Raw genomic sequence first — 19,854 nt, 5'->3', positions numbered from 1 at the left:
CGGAGGGACTCACAGGACGGCGAGGGGCCAGTGGCGGCTGCCCGGGGGCACGGTGGCCAGGCCGGCGTGCCGGCAGTCCAGCCGCCCACGCCGTGGGCAGTGGCAGGGCTGTGGGCAGAGCTCCTTGGCCACTCCTGGGGAAGGAGCCACTGCCAGCAGCAGGGCCAGCAGGAGCAGAACGCACACGAGACGTGTCACCAGGTCCATGGCGAGGCAGGACTGGCTGCAGTCGCCAGGGACGCAGACCTGAGGTGCTGCTGTGGCAGTTGCTGTGTCACAGTGGTGCTGCCAATGTCACAGTGGTGCTGCCAATGTCACAGTGTCCTTGTCATGTCACTGCAGCAACGCTCGTGTCACCATGGTGCTGGTTGGCATTAGAGCTTGCAGCAATCTGGAGATCGGGCAATGCTGTCACCAAATGACTCAGAGCCATCAATCTGTGGAATCGTGGATTGACTTGGAAAGGTCCTTAAGGATGAGCCAGTGCCTCCCCTGCCATGGCCAGGGACACCTTCCACTATCCCAGGCTGCCCCAAGGCCTGTCCAGCCTGGCCTGGGACACTGCCAGGGATCCAGGGACTGCTGCTCTGGGCACCCTGTGCCAGGGCCCCTTGCCCTCACAGGGAAGAATTTCTCCCAAACACACGATCTAACCCTGCTCTCTGTCCCTCTGAAGCCATTCCCATTTTTATTAGGGTTCTGTGGCCAGGTTTTGGTATGGGGCTACTGGTGGTGTTGAAATTTCTTTTGCTTCTCATTATCCTGCCCTGACCGCGTTGGAGATGAATGTTTTTAATATGCCCAAGTTCCGCCTGTTGTGTCCGTGCCGCTGATGAGCGAGGGATCTCTCCCTGTCTCTCTGTAAGCTCACGAGCCTGTCGCTGTCTTTTCTCTGCGCCGTCCGGTCGCGCAGGGCGGTGACAGCGCCTTTGGTGGGCAGCGGCATCCAGCGAGGGCCGAGCCCGCCCCGCGTGGCGCTGGGAGAGCGAGGGGAGCTTGCCGAGAGCCGGGCCGAGCTCGGAGCGCCCGGCGGGAGAGGCTGAGGGAGCCGCAGCGCCAATGGCCGGAAGCGCCGGGAGCCTGAGGGGCGGCAGCGCCGCCTCAGCGCGCCCGGAACAGCAGCGGCGGCGGCCGGACGAGGCCGTGGGAAGCGCCGCCGCAGCCGAGCCCCTGAGGCGAAGCGCTCCGGAGGCGGCAGCGCCCGGACACTGAGGGCTCAGCTCCCGGCGCGGCCGCAGCGCCACATTAGCGCCGGCGGAGAGCGAGGGGCAGCTCCTTGGTCAGCGCGGCGGCAGCGGCAGCGGCCCCCGGGCCTGAGGGGAAACGCGCGGGCCGACAGCTCGCAGCGCCTGGGCAGGGCGGCCTCCAGCCGTGCGCACAGAGTCCCTCAGAGGCAGCGGCGATGGAAAAGACCTCCGCGTTCAGCGAGTCCGTGCGTGCCCGATCCCCACCTTGGTGCCCAGGCCAGAGCCCTCCGTGCCACCTCCAGCCGTTCCTCGGACACCTCCAGGCATGGGGAGTTCGCCACCTCCTTGGGCAGCCCCTTCCAAGACCTGACCAGCCTTTCCATGAAGAAATTCATCCCTGATGTCTGTGTTTCCTGCCTTCCACACCCTGACACTATTTTAAGGCTATTCTGAGCCCTATTGGACAAAGGTGCGTTTCATGCATGTGCACTAAACCTCCTGAGAAGACGCTTCTACTCAGTGACAGCAGCCTGTGAGCAGGAGGTACAGCAATGCAGGCATCTGGCTCCATGCAATGGAGGCCGGCAGCTGTGAGGGAGGGCAAAGGGAAGGAGGAGCAGGTGGAAGCCTCAGGGGTGCAGAGGGGACAGTGCTGCTTGTGCCGCTCCAAGCCAGCACCACGGGGACAGCAGTGCCATGGCCCCTGCAGGAGGACACCGGTCATTCCCCTTCCCACCAAACCTGCAGGGCTTTTGTGCTTGCAGGAGCCGTTTGGAGCACAAAACTCTTGAGCCTGGAAAGCTACAGGGCCTTGGGAGGTTTCAGAAGCACTACTGCAAGGCGTCTTACTTTGATATGCAAAGAGATATGCAGGAAGGCCTCGTTGGAATGGGAGGCCCAAGTGCTGAGCAGCAGGGAGGTGACTGACGGTGCCAGGTGATGCTCGTTGCACCTGCACCACCAGTCCAGGCCAGCTGTTGGGCACAGGCAGACAGAAGGGCACAGACAATGCCAAGGGGAGCAACAGCTGTGGGAATGCCCCTCTGCATCTGGGGAAGAGCCCAAAGAATTGAGGGACAACAAGGGGCAGGAAGAGGTGTCCAAGCTGGATGAAGCATGAAGGCAGACAGTTTCCTCCACCACGAGTTTGGCTTTGTCTTTATCCGCAGCCGTGAGAACAATCCAGCCGTGGTTTCTACTTTCCAGTGAGCCACAGCCAGAATATGGCACATGGTGACCCCCAGGGACCTCGTGCACTCCTTGAGCTGCTGACAGTGCCAGAGGCAGGCAGTGGCAGCGGGGCTGGCAGAGCTGACGGGGAAATGCAAAGAGGTCCCTGCTCGGGGCAGCAGGGGAATCCTCTCCTGGCCCATCTCACCCTCCCGGCTCCCCCTACACAAGACGGTGAAGGCTCCGGGGCTCTGGGGCCTGGACAATCAGCATGTGGACAAAGGTCCATCCAGGCTGGAGGGGCTGCCCAGGGTGAGTCAGTGCAGCCACGCTGGTTGAGAGGCTCCCTGGGGACGCTGTCCAGAGGGGCACAGGAATCCAGGCTGGCAGGACATTCCGCAAGGAGAAATCCTTGAAGGCACAGGCAGGAACAGGCCATGCTGGTGTGGCCAGAGACGATGCGGTGAGGAAGCAGAGTGCCTGAGCAGGAAGCTTTGGCTGGGACTCAGGGGAGACCCAGAATTTGGAGCTTTGGAAGAAGGGCAGCACTGCAGGAGGACGGCAAGGGTGTTCTTGGGCCATGCAGGGAGAAAGGTGCAAAGGCCCAGCTGGAACTGAATGTGGCCAATGCCATAAGGGAGAAGAGAAACTGCTTTTACAAATACTTCAGCAACAGCAGGAGGAACAAGGACAATCTTAATTTTTATTGAATGCAGGGAGGAACATTTCTACAAGGGATGGGGAAAACTGTGAGGTACTGATACCTTCTCAGGGTGTGCCAAGCTCATGGTTGCCTGCAGCACCCTTTGGCCTTCCCTCAGCAGTGACAGCAAGAAAATTACAGCTAAGCAAAAAGCATCCTAGGAAAGAACAAAAGCATATGAAACAGCATCCAACGAGAGCCTAAGCAGTTCCTATACTCAAATGGGAGCTATAGAATTCTTGGCATCCTTTGATCATCTTCTTCTTGAAAGTCTTCCCCCTGAGTTCTTCCCACTATGCTCCTGCTAGGATTCTGATCTCTGGGCTTCATAAACATCCCTGATGCATTGAATCCACGGCAGTTCAGACTTCATGAAGGGGGAACTGCACCGGGAAGCAGCAAGAACAGCACCAAAACAGGGGCAACACTGGCAGGGGCTCCCTGCCCTGTTCTGTTCCACATCCTGTGCCTCCTTGTTATCCTTGCTCTCTTCCTGTGGCAGTTTTACACAGAAGCTGAAAAAAAAACAGAAAGGGAGAAGAGGGATAAAAAGAGAAGGCAGCTGGTGATGGAGGCTGTGGGCACCAGGGCTGCCTATACAGTGCCCTGTCGGGGAAGCAGCTGCTGCAGGAGTGAGGAAGTGGCCTTTCCAGGGCTGCAAACCAGTGGAGAGTGCAAGGTCAGTGGGGAGAACAAGGCTTCCGGGCATCACATCCCCAGAGGTGCCTGCTCCCTGTCCGTAAGCAGGGAGGTTTGGCCAGGGAGGGCTGCAGCACGTGCCAGCACCTCTCCCTGCTCAGGGGCTGTGTCAGCAGAGCCTAAGGGAGATGGGGAGCCCCAGCAGGGATGGCAATGGCTGCAGCAGCTGGGAATGAGCCCTGAATGCAAAAGGAAACTGGAGAGGGTGGGAGTGAGTACATCACCAGTCACTGTGGGGATGGAGTGGGTGAAATAGGGCAGAGCCATCAGCAGCCGAGACTGTTGTGGGAACACAGAGGTATTGCTTGTGCTCACAGAAATTCGGGACCACACTGGAGCTCAGGACATCCATCCCAGCGCCTCTGTGGGAAGGGCTGGTTGGGCTGGGAGCTCCTGCCTCAGGAGCTCAGGACCCCCTTTCCCAGGGCTCCCCCAAAGGCGATGTGTTAGAAACACAGCCAGGGCAGTCCCGGGCAGCGGCCCCTGCGCGGCTGCGGGGCTCCAGGAGGAGTTTCTCTGCACAGCAAAGACTCTTGGGGGCACAGCAGTGGCATGGGCAGGCAGCAGTTACCTTCTAAGGCACGAGATCCTGGTGTAGCACGGTTGGAAATCAGCTTTATGCGATAAAAAGCACGTCTGGGAATTGAAAATGGGAGATTTGTAACGTTGGTTTTCCTGTAATATTGTGCCAAACAGGAGGGGGCGAAAGCTCTCATTGCTGTGTGGCTGAAGGCAGGAGAGCAAAGCAAAGCTGGCAAGAGTAGGGACAGAAGGCAGAACCAGGTTCCCCCAGGCAGGCTGAACCCTGCTGAGCCGGGCACTGTGGAAGCTGCCACAAGCTCCAGGCCAGGAAAAACATCTCCTGTGGTACCCGGCACGTGCAGGGGCATCTGCAGTGGCAGCTGGGGCTCATCACCTGGGCCCTCCAGCTACAAGACACCCAGCTATGAGTCAAACAAGATACTGGCTTACATGGAAGAAGACTTTCAGCATCACTCCAATGATAACCAAGAGGGATAATAAAACCACCAACTTAGCCTCTGACTGCTGTGCTTCCTGTTCAGAGAAAAGGAAGGAAGATCACGGTGCTGAGAGGATTACTCCTTCCTTTCTCCCCTGCCCAGAAGGACACAGGCTGCAGTGCTCAGCAGCTCTCCTACCTTCTCTGTGAGCTTATTGTCTTCCTCCGGGGTCACACATCTGGAGATATGCTCTTGCAGACGGCATTTGTCGATGTGGTCAGAGGCTCCCTGGTTCTTTTGCCTCTCACTGAGCGCCTTTAGAAGCAGCGCGGTCTTGGAGACCATCTTGGCACAGGCCAGCTTCAGCTGGGGCAGGCTGCAGTCCATGCTCAGGGCTCGCTCCATGTGAGCCATGAAGCCGTGCACGCCTTTGTCTGGCACCAGAGAGCGCAGGTGATGATTGACCGTGCTTTCCAAGAGTTCTCCTGGAACTGGCGCAAGGTGTGGACTGTGGGGCCTCCAAGGTTTATTGAGGAACATGGAGTCTGCATCCTCTCTGGTGTCAGGGATGATGAGGGGGTGCCAGCCTAGAGAGGAATGCTGCCCTTCGGCCGTGGCCTCTCCTCTGCTGCTCACAGCGGGGCGGCTCTGAACCAACGGGTCAGAGAGAAAATCCAGGTTCCCATTTAGACGCTGCTCGGCTTTGAGGGTGGTGGCTCTGGGCTGTCCCTCTGCTTTCACAGGGCTCAACACCTCGTAGAAAAGCGGATTATGTCCAACCCAATGCTGCCTGTCCTCCTTCTTTGGCTGTTTGTGTGTGCTGCCATAGTTGTGCCTTGCAGCGTGAACTTCCCCCTCATCTCTGAGGTGTCTGTCAGCAGACTTGTCATGAGCGGGTTTAATTCATGACTGGGGTTTAACGCACCAGCTGCATCCCAAGGGTTCAATGCTTGCCAGTTTAAACGTGAGTCCTGCTGCTTGTGACATTCCCAGCTGGGAAGAGACACAGGGGGCTGTTCAGGGTCACATACACAGGGTGCCCCCACGATGTCATGGCCCTGGGAAGGCTGCAGCTCTGTAGCCTGGATGCAGTGACTGCTTGGGGCAGCCCAGTCCCCAGAGGACTTTGGGCTGTCCTAATCATGGCACCCACCCAGCAGCATCCTCCCCGGCAGAGAGGGGTAATGCAGTCACTGGTTCAGATCTTGGGGTGCTGGAGAATGGCAGGGCCCAGGCTGGAACATCTCGTCTCTGGGGAACAGCATTTTCTTAGGCTTCTTTCGTCTGGAATAACAGCAGAGAAACAACATCCAAGGAAATAAGGGCAAGGAAAGAGTCAAAGAAATAAAAATAAGGAAACAGGCAAAGAAATAGTCTCCAAGGCAAAAATTAGGATCCAAGGAAATAGATAAAAAAATAGCATCCAAGGAAAGTCTTCGCAGTTGATGTATCAGAATAGGAGCTGGAGAGCAAGTGATGGTATTCTACTTTCTTGATCTCTACATCTGGAAAAGCTTCTCAACCACTCTAGTTTTTCATGTGTGTCTCTCCCTGCATGACATCCGTGTTCTCCTTCTGCATTTGTCTCTGCAATTCTTCCTCTTTGTCAAGGGCATCCATGATGTATTGAACCAACAGCAACTGCTCTTCGCTGAGCTCAGGCAAGTCCTGGAAATTGCCATGGAAGGGAAGGATTTGGAGAGCTGAGGAAGAGCACGTGCTGCAGGCAGAGGAGCAGAACCAGCATCTGCTGCCTGCCCTTACCTGCTCTGCATCCTCTGCCTCCCTGTACTTGTTCTTCCTCCATCTCTGTTGCAGTTTTAGAGATAACCTGAAAACCAAAGAGAATAAGCAGGGAGGTTTGGCCAGAGGGGGCTGCAGAAGTTGCAGCACCTCTTCCTGTTTGGGGCCATTTCAGCTGAGCCCAAAGAACATGGGGGTCCCAGAAATGACACCCCTGGCTGGCCCAACACAGGCAACCCATCCGGGGCAGCATCACTGGTGCATGAAGGGTTGGTTGGGCTGGGAGCTCCTGGGCATGCCCAGGACTGTCACTCAGGACCACCTTTCCCAAGGCTCCCCCAAACACTGTGTGTTAGAAACAAAGCCAGAGGAGTCCTGGCCAGTGGAACCTGTGTGGCTGCGGGGCTCAAGGAAGAGTTTCTATGCACAGGAAAGACTCTTGGTGGCACAGCAGTGGCATGGGCAGGGAGCAGTTACCTTCTCAGCCATAACTGACTGCTGAGTAGCTGTCGGCAAACAGGTGCAACAAATCGAGAACACACCTTGGAAAGGACAGAGAGACTTGTAACACCAGAGTTTTCTTGTCATACTCTACAAAATATGGGAGACCAAAACATCCTTCATCCGACCCAGCCTGTTCCACACACATGCAAGTCTGTGCCAGAAGAAATTATTTAAAAAAGAATCTAGCCTTCCTTCCCACTTTCCTGTTTCTCTCTGCAGGAACTGTTCTGAATTCCCTGAGAAAGCTCTCATTGCTGGTGGTGAATGCAGGAGAGCAAAGCAAGCTGGCAAGAGTAGGGACAAAAGGCCAGAACCAGGTTCCCCAGGCAGGCTGAACCCGCTGAGCCGGGCACTGTGGAAGCTGCCACAAGCTCAGGCCAGGAAAAAATCTCCTGTGGTACCGGCACGTGCAGGGGCATCTGCAGTGGCAGCTGGGGCTCATCACCTGGGGCCCTCCAGCTACAAGACACCCAGCTATGAGTCAAACAAGATAATGGCTCTACATGGAAGAAGACTTTCAGCATCACTCCAATGATAAACAAGAGGGATAATAAAACCACCAACTTAGCCTCTGACTGCTGTGCTTCCTGGTTCAGAGAAAAGGAAGGAAGATCACGGTGCTGAGCGGATTACGCCTTCCTTTCTCCCCTGCCAGAAGGACACAGGCTGCAGTGCTCAGCAGCTCTCCTACCTTCTCTGTGAGTTATTGTCTTCCTCCGGGCTGTGCGTCTGGAGATATTCTCTTGCAGAAGACACTGGCCCATGTGATCTGAGGCTCCCTGGTTCTCTTTCCTCTCACTGAGAACCTTCAGAAGCAGCCCAATCTTCGAGATTGTCATGGTACAGACTGGCTGGAGCTGGGGCAGGCTGCAGTCCATCCTTAGGGCTTGGTCCACGTGGGCCATGAACCTCTGCAGGCCTTTGTTGGGCTCCAGAAACCGCTGGTGATGATTGGCCGTGACTTCCAGGAGTTCTGGAAACAGCACAAGGTCTGGACTCTTTGGGCTCCCAGGTTTATTGAGGAACATGGAGTCAGCCTCCTCTCTGGTGTCAGGGATGATGAGGGGGTGCCAGCCTAGAGAGGAATGCTGCCCTTCGGCCGTGGCCTCTCCTCTGCTGCTCACAGCGGGGCGGCTCTGAACCAACGGGTCAGAGAGAAAATCCAGGTTCCCATTTAGACGCTGCTCAGCTTTGAGGGTGGTGGCTCTGGGCTGTCCTCTGCTTGTGATCCCAGCTCGAGGATGTCTTTTCCGCCACGTCCTTCAAGCTGGCAGGCTGGGGATGGTGTGGGACAAGGCTTTTTGGAGTCTTGATGCTGTTAGACTGGTGCAGCTTCTTCTTGAGCAGCTTCTTCTTGAGCTTGGCCCTCACGTCATCAGCACTTGTTCTGCCTTTGTACCCTAAGAGTTGCTGAGGGGGATATGAACTGGTTCTGGAACTGTCCAGGCTGCTGGCATCACCCTCAGTGCTCTGGGTCAGGGCAACCGCAAGTGTTACAGTTCTATGATCTCCCAGTGAAGGCTCCTCGGGCTTGACGCTCAACACTGGGCTGGTGTTCAGCTTCCTGGGTTGTTCCTGGTCCATTATTTCTCCTCGTGTCTGTAGCAGACTTGTGTGAGCTGCAGAACACCAAGAGAGCAGATCAGCAGCTCGGCACACACACAGGCTCAGAGGTTCCCCCGAGCAGCAGGAGCTCGTCTCAAGGGCAGGCAGCTCGAGAGCAGAGGGGGGGATGTGTTGTGGAGAGGACAAGACGCCTTCAATCCATCCCATTATCCCCTCGGGGCAGGGCAGAGCACAGAGCTGGTTCTTTCCTGCTGTTCTCCTGGGGCTCTGGCTGGGAGGACAGCATCCCTGGGGAATGGGTTTGCTGTAGCAGAGTTTCCCAGAGCCGCAGATGAGCCAGGCTTGGGTTGCTCTGCAGGAGCCAGTGAGGAGCCAGAGAGCCCAGAGGAAAGATCAGCGCTGCAGTGGGGACACGGACTGGCAGGGGAGAAAAGCCCAGGGACTCCTTTTCCCAACAGCAGCAACACCTCAAGCTGTTACACCATGAAAAACTTCCTCAAGGGCACCAGAGCTCTGGGACTGTGCCATGGGAAACCTGGGCTGAGGCAGTGAGAGAACCGAGATCTGGGGACCTTGGAAACCTGGCTGTATCTGTTTGCAGAAGTGCAGCCTCGCCCTGCTGTGGATTGATGTTCTCTGCTCTGTGCCCAGCTAGACCAGGATGCTGCTTTGCTCTCCCTGCACAGGCCATTAAGGAGGGCTTAAGGGATGCTTGGTGTTCCCCCTGCAGAGCACATCGGGGGCCCTGCCCTTGGCCCTGCAGAGGGGCAGTGGAGATCCCAGTGGGCTGTTCCTTCTCCAGACACTATGTGACACACAAGATCTGTACAATCTCCCGGAACTTTTCAAGCCGAGGTGTTTTGTCCCAGTCCTGCACTCCAAGAGGAGATCAGGCTTCCCCCAAGACGGGGCAGTGCTGCAGCATCTGCCCAGGCTCAAGAGAAGTGGCAGATTTGAGCTCCCCCCAGCCCCTCGGACACCAACCGCACTGCGGGGCGCTGCTGCTGCTGCTGCACAGCTTCTCACAGAGGAACTGGATGCTCCTGCACGGGCTCTCGGGGAGGGGACGCTCCTGGCACAGGCAGCAGGCCACCTCCTTGGGCACTTGGCTAAAGACAAGAGGGCATTATTGCAGCAACACCCGGCCACCCAACCCATGGCTGCGAGCCCAGCTCAGGGAACACACGGACACCACGCGTGGGGCTTGTGCTTCACTGAGTGCCACAGCCCTGGAAAGTCTCCTCACTCCCAATGCAAAACATTCAAAAGGGGATTGTATCCTGCAAAGTGGAACTGCTCCCAAAATACCACGTGACAGAGAAATGCACCTGCCTGGAGCTCAAACTCCCCTTTGAGCAACATGCAGCGAGTCACCCAAAAGGTGAAACTGCATCTCTGAGCTGCTGAGTAGGAGCAGGTTCCCAGAAGGAAGCAGCAGCTCTTGAGCTTCCTGGGCTCATTCTGGCTTTGTGGCACACAGATTTGTTTCCCAAGCACAGCCCTTGGCTGTCCCAGCACTTGGGGCCCACTGGCAGCTGGGGCTCAGTGCCACACAACTCACAGGGTTTCCAAGCGCAGTGTGGTCTGCAGGAGCAGCAGCAGCGTCTGCGGAGTCACTTGGGTGCCACTCAGGTCTCTGCAAGCATTGGAAAGACCTCATGAAATTGTCCAGTGACCGTGCCAGACCTCTGCTCTGAGAGCAAGCCCAGAGCCCTGATGATGGTGCTGCTGTTGGCAGAGGCATCCACTTGTGCCTGACCAAAGAGAAGCCATTCTGGAGCCCAGCTTCTCTCTGCCTTGCCCCGCTCTGAAGCAGGCTGTCGAAATCAGGAGGGCAATCCTGCAGCTCTCGTGGCAGACAGATGCCACCAGAAAGGATTGCCCCTCCCTGACCCTCCTGCTGCCCTCTCCTCAGGGCAGCTCCAGTCCCTGAAGGAGGCAGGAGGCTCCAGCTGCTGGCTCGAGTGCTCCAGCAGGAGTGCGGTTTATTCCCAGAGCCCTGCAGCCACTCCACGGCTCCAGCCCTGCATGGGCTCTGGTCCCTGAAAGTTTGTGTCCCAGCTCCTGGGCAGCTTTGTAGCTGGAGACACAGCAGCACTGCTTGGCCTTTGCCTTGCTCTGCTGGAGCCAGAGGACTCAGCAGACTCAGGCTGGGCAAGAGGAAGGTTTGCTGCTGCACCTCTGCTGCTTGCCTGAGAACAGGGCACTCGGCAGAGACACAGATCTCTGCTGATCTGCTCCACGGAGCCAATACTTACAGAGAGCTCACCGAGGGCAGCTTGAAGAAGGCAGGGTCAGCAATGAGAGCCAGCGGGTTCCGGCTGAGGATGCTGAGAAACAAGAGAGCTCTGTCAGGGCTGCTGGCAAGGACGTGAGCTGGGTGTGCCGGGCACGTGGGGATGGCCTGGCCGGGCTCAAGGAAGCCTTGCAGGAGATGAGCAGGGCAGGGGAAAGGGCCTTTCCAGCTGCACGCTCCTGCCGCTCCCTGGCCGACATCCACAGGAGCAATCAGCACTTTGCAGAGGGCAAAGCTGCTCTGGCCTCCTGACCCTGCAGAGAGGCTGCAGAGACTGGCCCTGCCATGCCTTTAGCCCTGGTGCCACTTACAGCTCCTGGAGAAACTGCATCCCATGCCAGGCCTGGAAAGTGCCGCTGGGGATGTGCGTGAGGCCATTCCCAGAGAGGTTTCTGGGGAAAGAGGAGGTCACACAAAGGAATGGGGCCTGTCCCATGAGAAGGGCAGCAGGAAAAGGAGAGAGGAAAGCAGGATCCCCTTGTAGGAAAGGTGCAAATCCAAGGGGGAAGAGGGAGGAAACTGCTGCTTTCTCAGGTTTTGTAGCCTGTCCAGGAGGGGAAGTGAAGGGCACAAGTGCTGACTGACTTCTGCAGCTAAGATGGGTTCTGAGCGGGGCAGATTTAGGGACTGTGGGGAAACAACAGGAACATTTTCCAACACAGGAAGGATGCCCAGTGCAAAGACGGCACTAAAAACATCAGAAAGGAACTTGATCACTCACAGGAGCTTCAGGAATGGCAGTGGCTCAAAAGCCCGTTCCTCAATGGACACGATCTCATTGCAGGACAAATCCCTGTTGCAGTCAGAAGACCAAATGTCACTTCCATTTGCCCTGTCGCTTTTACTTGCCTCTGCAGCCTTGATCCCAGCAGGGACAAAGGCCACGTGCCCACGGCTGTGGCCGGGCTGAGCAGCAGGGCCCCAGGAAGGGGCAGGCAGGAGCCCCTGGCCCTGGGCAGGGCACGGTGCTTACAGGTGCTTCAGCAGGAACAGCCCCTCCAGGGAATGGCTCTTCACTGCTCGCAGCTCATTGTCCCTGAGCACTCTGCAGGGGGACACAGGGACATTGTGACAGCGGCCACTGGCCAGCAGCAAATGGCACTGTCATGGGAAAATCTCCTGCAGCAGCTGGAATGAAGCATCCCTTTGGGTGACTGCAGCCATCGTCCCCAGTCCTGGCCAGAGCAGGCCTTTGCTCTTTGCCAGCTGAAGCTGACCACAGCTTGATCCCTGGGCAACCAGACACAGGGACAGCGCCCTGGGCTGCAAGAGACGCAGCTCATGGCATTTCCTGCCATGCTGGGAAGCCCTGGTGATTCACAGCCGTCCTTGCAGTGCAGCAGAGCTTTGAATTACAGTGGAAACGGTGGTGTCAGGGCTGCTGCTGCAACCCCAGAGCAAAGGACAGAAAACACCCAAACTCCTGACAGCTGAAATGCCGCAGGGCACTTACAAGGTCTCAGTCCATGGGTAGTGCTTCCAGGCTTTTTTTCCAACAGCAGCAATGGAGTTGCCAGTGAAATCTCTGCAAAGAAACCAAAGAGCCCGGCCGCTCTCAGGAAAACCCATTTCCCTGCCGCTCAGCTGCTGAGCTGGAAGCGGGCTTGGCCTGCACAAGGCCCAGCGTGCCCAGCCTGCCTTCACCCTGCTGCTGAGCCCACAAACCCCCCCCTGTCTCTGGCCAGGGAGTCCCCCGGGTGTCCCACATGGGGTTTGCAGCACCAGGGAGCCAAGGAGGGGCAGCTGCAGGGCTCAGTGGGGCGGAGGGACTCACAGGACGGCGAGGGGCCAGTGGCGGCTGCCCGGGGGCACGGTGGCCAGGCCGGCGTGCCGGCAGTCCAGCCGCCCACGCCGTGGGCAGTGGCAGGGCTGTGGGCAGAGCTCCTTGGCCACTCCTGGGGAAGGAGCCACTGCCAGCAGCAGGGCCAGCAGGAGCAGAACGCACACGAGACGTGTCACCAGGTCCATGGCGAGGCAGGACTGGCTGCAGTCGCCAGGGACGCAGACCTGAGGTGCTGCTGTGGCAGTTGCTGTGTCACAGTGGTGCTGCCAATGTCACAGTGGTGCTGCCAATGTCACAGTGTCCTTGTCATGTCACTGCAGCAACGCTCGTGTCACCATGGTGCTGGTTGGCATTAGAGCTTGCAGCAATCTGGAGATCGGGCAATGCTGTCACCAAATGACTCAGAGCCATCAATCTGTGGAATCGTGGATTGACTTGGAAAGGTCCTTAAGGATGAGCCAGTGCCTCCCCTGCCATGGCCAGGGACACCTTCCACTATCCCAGGCTGCCCCAAGGCCTGTCCAGCCTGGCCTGGGACACTGCCAGGGATCCAGGGACTGCTGCTCTGGGCACCCTGTGCCAGGGCCCCTTGCCCTCACAGGGAAGAATTTCTCCCAAACACACGATCTTGAAAAAGGGGATTTAAGGGTTAAATAGAATGAAGAGTAAAACATATGTTGTCAATTACTTAAGGAATGCACATAGGAGACCCCTGATGTATAGATCCTGCTGGGCTTGCAAAAATGAAGGGGGGTATCTCTTCGTAAAAGTGCAGAGTCTGCAAAATATCACAACCCAGATAATACAGTGCATGCGTGGAAAGACAAGATGAGAAGTTCAACAGCGAGGAAGACTGCTGTTCTTCATCATTTCCAGCCCATCAACTCATCTAGAGACCACCGACCCAATAAACTACGCAGCCGCAATGAATATGCAGCTGATTTCCATACGGAGCGGGAATGGGCGGGGCAGATAATCAATATGTATAGGCGATTTAGAATATGCATGAACTTGGGCGTGGCAGATAATCAATATGTATAGGCGATTTAGAATATGCATGAACTTCCTAGATAAATAGAAGAGTAGAAATCATGTAAGGTACGCAGGATTTGGGAAGATGCTCTCCCCCTGCATCCAGCGCTGAATAAAATATGTACCTACTCCACAACTTTATAGGTTGTGAAGTTTATTTCCGTGCTTCATTTTGGCACCCCAGATGGGACCTTGCTGTCTCTCTGCAGGATCGGGCTGAGGGCGGATGGCTTCACCGGCGCGCTCCGGGATTTCCTGGAGGAGACCCCCACCCCGTCTCACTTACTGCAGCGACATCAAGGACCACTGGCTGGCGGATGAAATGGTGTGTAATAATTCTGGGGGGTTTGTAAGTACACGCGACTGAAGGGGTGTTGATAAATCGCAGGAGACGTCCTGCATACAACGAAATCGCTGGGTAGGTAGGCTTGCAAGCAGCGGGCCGGTGGAGTTACCGGCAGAGGGATACGAGCACCGGAGGGGCCTCTCCATTCCCTTGGCCTCCGTGGGTCGAGAAGGGAGGAGGGGGCCGGTGAAGGAATTCGCTGACTGATAGAGCATCCGCGGAGCGACCCTAGAACGCGGGTCGAGTGGATTCCTGCTCCCATGTTATCGGAGCTAAGGTGGTGTGTGTGTTGGAGTCCGGACATTGTGAGCAAGGTGAGTGTGTGAGTGAGTGAGATGTGCCCAGGACGGGAGTAAGTGTGGGGTATTTGCTTCAGAAAGGCAGAATTGTTGCGTAGTGTGCGGTGTGATGCAAGCGGGACCATGGCTGTGCTGAAAAAATAATGATTGTTAATAAAAGTATGAATAATAAGTGTGCTGTATTCGTACAAGAGCGGGTGTGCTGCGTTGGTGCATTGTGTGCTTTTTTGTGTACTGAGAAGAGTGAAAAGGGGTCCTCTTTCCAATGGTTTGGGCATGATCCTTGTGAATTTGTGAAACTAATAGACAGCCAGATAGAGGAGGAAACAAATAGGCTGATCTAGCATTGCTATTGTGTGTGGGAAGGAGATAAAAAATAAATTAAAAAAAAAAAAACTCTGAAGTTCAGTAAGGAAAACTTTAGGTGTAAGATAAGCAGGGGACAAAAGAGAAGATAATGCGATCTACACAGAGCACAGAAGTCCCTAAAGCCAGCCCATTAGGATGTGTTATAACACATTGGAAAGAAGTTGCAGGAACTGGCGGCACTGAAAATAAATCCACCCTAATTAAATACTGCAGCAGTGGTGGCCACTTTATAGATTAGACCACGGAGCAAGGTGGCCACCCACCGGGACTTTAGAGTTATACCCTGCTGCAACTAATGTTGTTTTTAAGAAGAGAGGGCAAATGGAGTGAGGTCTCCTACTGTGACATGTTTTTCTCTCTCCGAAACCACCCTGAATGGCAGAGAGACTGTGGGATTAAGGCACCCACTGACCCTCTAGTTTTGGCCCTTGAGAAGGGAAGGAAAGCAAATAAAGGGAAACTTGAAAGGTGTTGTTCAGCATGTGATATTGGTGAGAGGTGTGCCAGAGTAGATAAAATGCACAATTTGGATATGCAGGAACAGGGTTTGAGTGACCTATTCAAATCTCCTCCTCGAACTCAGAGACAGAAAGATGATGATTCAGAAGACTACTTACTCCAGCTCATTCTCCCCCAGAAGCCCTGTGTCTTCTAGGATAAGAAATAAGGTGTTTCAAGCCCCTTTGAGAGAGGCTGTGGGACCAGAAAGATGAGAGTCCTAGTAAAAATACCCTTTTCCACTATTGATTAGAAGCATGGGAAAAAGTAGCTAAAAACTACCGTAGTGACCCAACAACTACAGCAAAGCGTTTGTGGTATAATATCAAGCAGCTAATCCAGATTGGTCTGATATACAATTATTGCTGGATGCATTAACTGAAACAGAAAAGCAGTTAATCCTGAAAACAGCAGGAGATCTAGCAGAGGATTATTATAAGGCCCAGCAATTGGACGTAAAGGACTATTTTCCCCTCCAGAATCCACGTGGGATCCAAACAGGACAGCAGAAATGCGGATTAGAAAGCTACCAAGAATGGATAGCAAAAGGGATGGAACGGCAATACCTAAAACTATAAATTGGTCAGCATTTATGCTGTTAAACAGGTCCCTCGAAACACCATCTGAATTTTTGGATCGATTAAGGGATGCAATGTGTCGCAATGCATCCCTAGACCCTGGAGCAGAAGTGGGAATTCAACAATTGGTGAGTTTATTTTTGGGTCAATCTACAGGGGATTTAGGCATAAGATTCAAAAAATAAAGGGCCCAGGGAAGAAATTTAGAGAATTTACTAGATGAGGCGTGGAGAGTATTTAGCAATAGAGAAGAGGGATATAAGCAGAATGTGAGGAATTGGTGGCAGTAGTGAGAGAAGAAGAGGAGGACAAAGTCGTGGGCAGGTCGACGAGGGGGACAGGGGCCCGCCTCGATTGAGTAAAGATCAGTGCTCGTTTTGTAAAGAGTTTGGGCACTGGAAGAATGAATGCCCTAAACGGAGGAGAGACAAGGAAAAGACGTGATCGCACATGTAAAAGGAAACTGAAGAGGACCGGAGATCTACACCCAGCAGATCCCCTGGTTATAAAAATGGAGCTGGGAGGAGGGAAAGGGGTAGAGTTTTTAATTGATACAGGGCAGCATATTCAGTATTGAACAAAGCCTGTGCCTGTGGGAAAAGATTATGTTCAGTACAAGGAGTCACTGGCCAGTCTGAAAAGGCTTATTTTTGTAAACCTCTAAAATATAAATTTGGGAAACAATGGGGCACTCATAGTTTTTATACATACCAAATTCTCCAAAGGCACTCCTGGGAAGAGACTTATTGGAACAATTACAAGCGACCATTGTATTCAAGGATGGGGAGATTACTTTGGAGGTAAATGACCAATAATAATAGAAGTGTTGAGCTTAATATTGACAATCACTAAATTGAAGAAGAAATTAGAGAAGAATAATTAGTCAGGTGTTTCCCGGAGTATGGGCTTCCAATGTGCCAGGGAGAGCAAAAACGCACCTCCTATAACAATTAAAGAAGGGAAACAACCAGTCAGGATTAAGTAGTATCCTTTGAGAAAAGAGACAGAGAAGGAATTAGGCCAGTGATTGAGAACTTCTTACAACTAGGATTACTAAAAGAATGCCAATCTGATTTAATAGTCCTATTTTACCTGTTCGAAACCTGATGGGTCATACAGATGGTGCAAGATTGAGGGCTGTTAATAAATAACTGAAGATCTTTATCAGTAGTGGCAAACCCATATACTTTATTAACATGCTTAACACCAGAGTTTACTTGGTTTACTGTTTTAGACCTAAAGATGCCTTCTTTTGCCTCCCTCTCCATGAAGCCAGTCAGAAAATTTTTGCATTTGAATGGGAAAATCCTAAAACTGGACGGAGAACTCAACTCACATGGAAGTACTCCCCAAGGGTTTAAAAATTCTCCTACTTTGTTTGGAGAGCAGCTTGCCAAGGACTTAGAGGCTGGGAGGCCCCCCAGAAGAAGGAAGCTGCTGCAGTACGTAGATGATCTTTAATAGCCACTAAGACGGAAGAAGCATGTGTGGCCTGGACGGTGAGTCTCTTAAACTTTTTGGGACTCCAGGGGTATAGAGTATCAAAGAAAAAGGCTCAGGTGGTGAAGCAGAAGGTTATCTACCTGGGGCACGAGTTAGTGCTGGACAACGGACCTAGGGCAAATCGTAAAGAAACAATATGCCAACTCCACAACCCCGACAATAAAGGAACTGCGAACCTTTTTAGGGATGACAGGGTGGTGTAGGTTGTGGATTTACAACTATGGGTTGCTTGTTAAACCTTGTACACGCTTATGGCAATGGCAGCACAGATCTCAAGTGGACTAAAGAGCCACCAAGCCTTTCGTCGATTAAAGGATGCTCTTATGTCAGCCCCAGCCCTAGGACTTCCTGATGTAAGTAAACCATTCTTTTTGTTCTCCCATGAGAAACAGGGGATTGCCCTGGGAATACTAGCACAGAACCTAGGGCCATACCAAGGGCAGTTGCTTACTTCTCTAACAGCTGGATGCAACGGCCAAAGGATGGCCAGGGTGCCTCAGAGCGTGGCAGCTGTTGTGATGAATATTCAAGAGGCACGCAAATTCACCCTGGGCCAGAAAATGACTGTATTAGTATCACACCGTATCTGCAGTATTAGAGGTAAAAGGGGGGCACTGGCTTTCCCCACAAAGGTTCTTGAAATACCAAGCTATTATGGTGGAACAAGATGATGTGGAAATAGTGGTGACTAATATTGTCAACCCAGCTTCTTTTCTCAGTGGAAATCAAGGAGAACCAGTACACCACGATTGTCTGGAGACTATCGAAGCCACCTACTCCAGCCGACCAGACTTGAAAGACACCCCTTTTGACGATGCAGAAACCTGGTTTACTGATGGAGCTACGTCATCAGTGGGAAGCGATATGCTGGGTATGCAGTTACCACCAGTAAAAGGTACTGGAATCTGGACCTTTGCCAAGATACCTCTGCACAGAAGGCTGAGATAGTTGCCCTGATTTGCCTTGGAAATGGCAAAAGGGAAAAAATATATATATACAGACTCAAGATATGCATTTGGGGTTGTACGCACATGGAGCTATCTGGAAAGAGAGAGACTGTTAAATTCACAAGGAAAGAACATAAAACATGCACAAGAAATAATGCGATTATTGGAAGCAGTCCAGATGCCTGAGAAGGTAGCAATTATGCACATTAGAGCACACCAGAAGGTGAGCTCAGAATTGGAAGAAGGAAATGAGCTGGCGGACAGAGAGGCAAAAGAGGCAGCAAAGGGTGATAATAATTGAGGCAACCTTAATTCCAGATGGACAGATATCCCTTGAAGGTAAGCCGAATATGATAAAAAAAAAATTAATTGAGGATCAGAAAGGAACATATTGAGGAAGGATGGGCTGTCACTACAGAAGGGAGGCTGGTTGTCCCCTCCCACATACTATGGTCCCTAGTTAAAAAGGAACATCAGAAAACACACTGGGGAGCAGATGCTCTATATACCCATCTAATTGAAAAGATTACTGCCAGAAATTTATATACTATTGTTACCAGGTTACTCGGCAGTGTGACCTTTGCCTCCAGACTAATCCTAAGAATACCCCTAAACCAAAACTTGGTCAAATTGGAAGAGGCCAGGGGCCTGGGCAGCAGTGGCAAATTTTTTTCAGAACTTCCAAGAAAAGGGGGTATAGATATTTTGGTGATGACAGATACCTTTTCAGGGTGGCCAGAAGCCTTCCCAACTAGAACTGCCAAAGCCCGGGAGGTAACTAGAGTGCTGTTACAAGAAATAATACCACGCTTTGGAGTTCCAGCCACTATATCCTCAGACAGAGGACCACACTTTTTTCAAAAATAGTGCAACAAATTAGTCGCCACTTGGGCATAGATTGGGAACTTCACACCCCATCATCCTCAGTCAAGTGGCCAAGTAGAAAAATGAATCATTAATTAAACAGCAAATTGTGAGGTTAGGACAAGAAGTTAATTTGCCCTGGCCCCAATCACTCCCATTGGCATTGATGCGAATTCGAACTAAGCCAAGGACTAAAGAAAAGTTAAGTCCCTTTGAAATGCTTTACGGGAGGCCATATGGAGTGCAAAAGGGAAATTCTACCCAAGTCGGAGAGGAGACATGGCCACCTATATGGTGGCTTTGAGCAAACAGCTCAGAAAAATTGAAAAACATGTGGCTGGAACTCGGGGCAGAGGTCTGGATGGACCAGTGCATAATATACAGCCTGGAGATTATGTATATGTTAAGTCTTTTACAGAAAAAACCCTTGAACCACAGTGGGAAGGACCATTCCAGGTGCTACTTACCACCTTCACTGCAATTAAGATCAAGGAACAGAGCACTTGGATCCACCATTCTCGGGTGAAGAAAGCTCCAGAAGCCCTTGGAGAGTAATATCTGGTGATAACGACTAAAGCTCAAGTTTACACGAACAAATGAGCATATTACAGTTAGGGGTGTTCGGTGATTCAGGACGTAGAAATTTAATTGTTTTGTTTGTAAGTATAACTATATTCCAAGAATTGGAAAGTACCTTTAGCCAGAGCATGTTGAATGGCCTTGGTTCCAGGCTTTTGTTCGGTACACTGGATATATGGGGAAGGTACAAAATTTGAACTTGTCAACTGTAGTCATGCATGGAAAC

The 19,854-nt window shown here is 53.1% G+C and overlaps 2 protein-coding genes and 1 long non-coding RNA gene across 3 annotated transcripts; all 3 read right to left on the bottom strand.

Moving 5' to 3' along the window:
• Positions 1-6,261: 6,261 nt before the first annotated feature.
• LOC306812981 lies at positions 6,262-7,154 on the bottom strand. Its single transcript, XR_013776925.1, has 3 exons — positions 6,942-7,154; positions 6,486-6,552; positions 6,262-6,389 (listed from the first exon to the last, which is right to left on the bottom strand). It is a non-coding gene; the product is annotated as an uncharacterized lncRNA (long non-coding RNA).
• Positions 7,155-8,153: 999 nt separating this feature from the next.
• LOC306812916 (uncharacterized protein) lies at positions 8,154-11,462 on the bottom strand (the record flags this gene model as incomplete). The annotated part of the gene is made up of 5 exons (XM_079327837.1): positions 11,142-11,462; positions 10,793-10,864; positions 10,096-10,170; positions 9,519-9,643; positions 8,154-8,587 (listed from the first exon to the last, which is right to left on the bottom strand). The coding sequence occupies exons 1-5, from the start codon at positions 11,264-11,266 to the stop codon at positions 8,154-8,156; spliced, it is 831 nt and encodes a 276-aa protein (XP_079183963.1). The 5' UTR covers positions 11,267-11,462.
• Positions 11,463-11,547: 85 nt separating this feature from the next.
• On the bottom strand, positions 11,548-13,225 carry LOC306812915 (leucine-rich repeat-containing protein 3-like; the record flags this gene model as incomplete). Its single annotated transcript, XM_079327836.1, has 4 exons — positions 12,605-13,225; positions 12,284-12,355; positions 11,804-11,875; positions 11,548-11,623 (listed from the first exon to the last, which is right to left on the bottom strand). Exons 1-4 carry the CDS (start codon positions 12,796-12,798, stop codon positions 11,548-11,550), a joined length of 414 nt encoding a protein of 137 aa, XP_079183962.1. The 5' UTR covers positions 12,799-13,225.
• Between the last annotated feature and the right edge of the window lie 6,629 nt (positions 13,226-19,854).

Source organism: Erithacus rubecula (genome assembly GCF_903797595.1).
Source record: "Erithacus rubecula genome assembly, chromosome: 27".
NCBI classification, from domain to species: Eukaryota; Metazoa; Chordata; class Aves; order Passeriformes; family Muscicapidae; genus Erithacus; species Erithacus rubecula.
The sequence above is the reverse complement of the archived record's forward strand: the minus strand, read 5'-3'. Positions and strand labels throughout refer to the sequence as shown.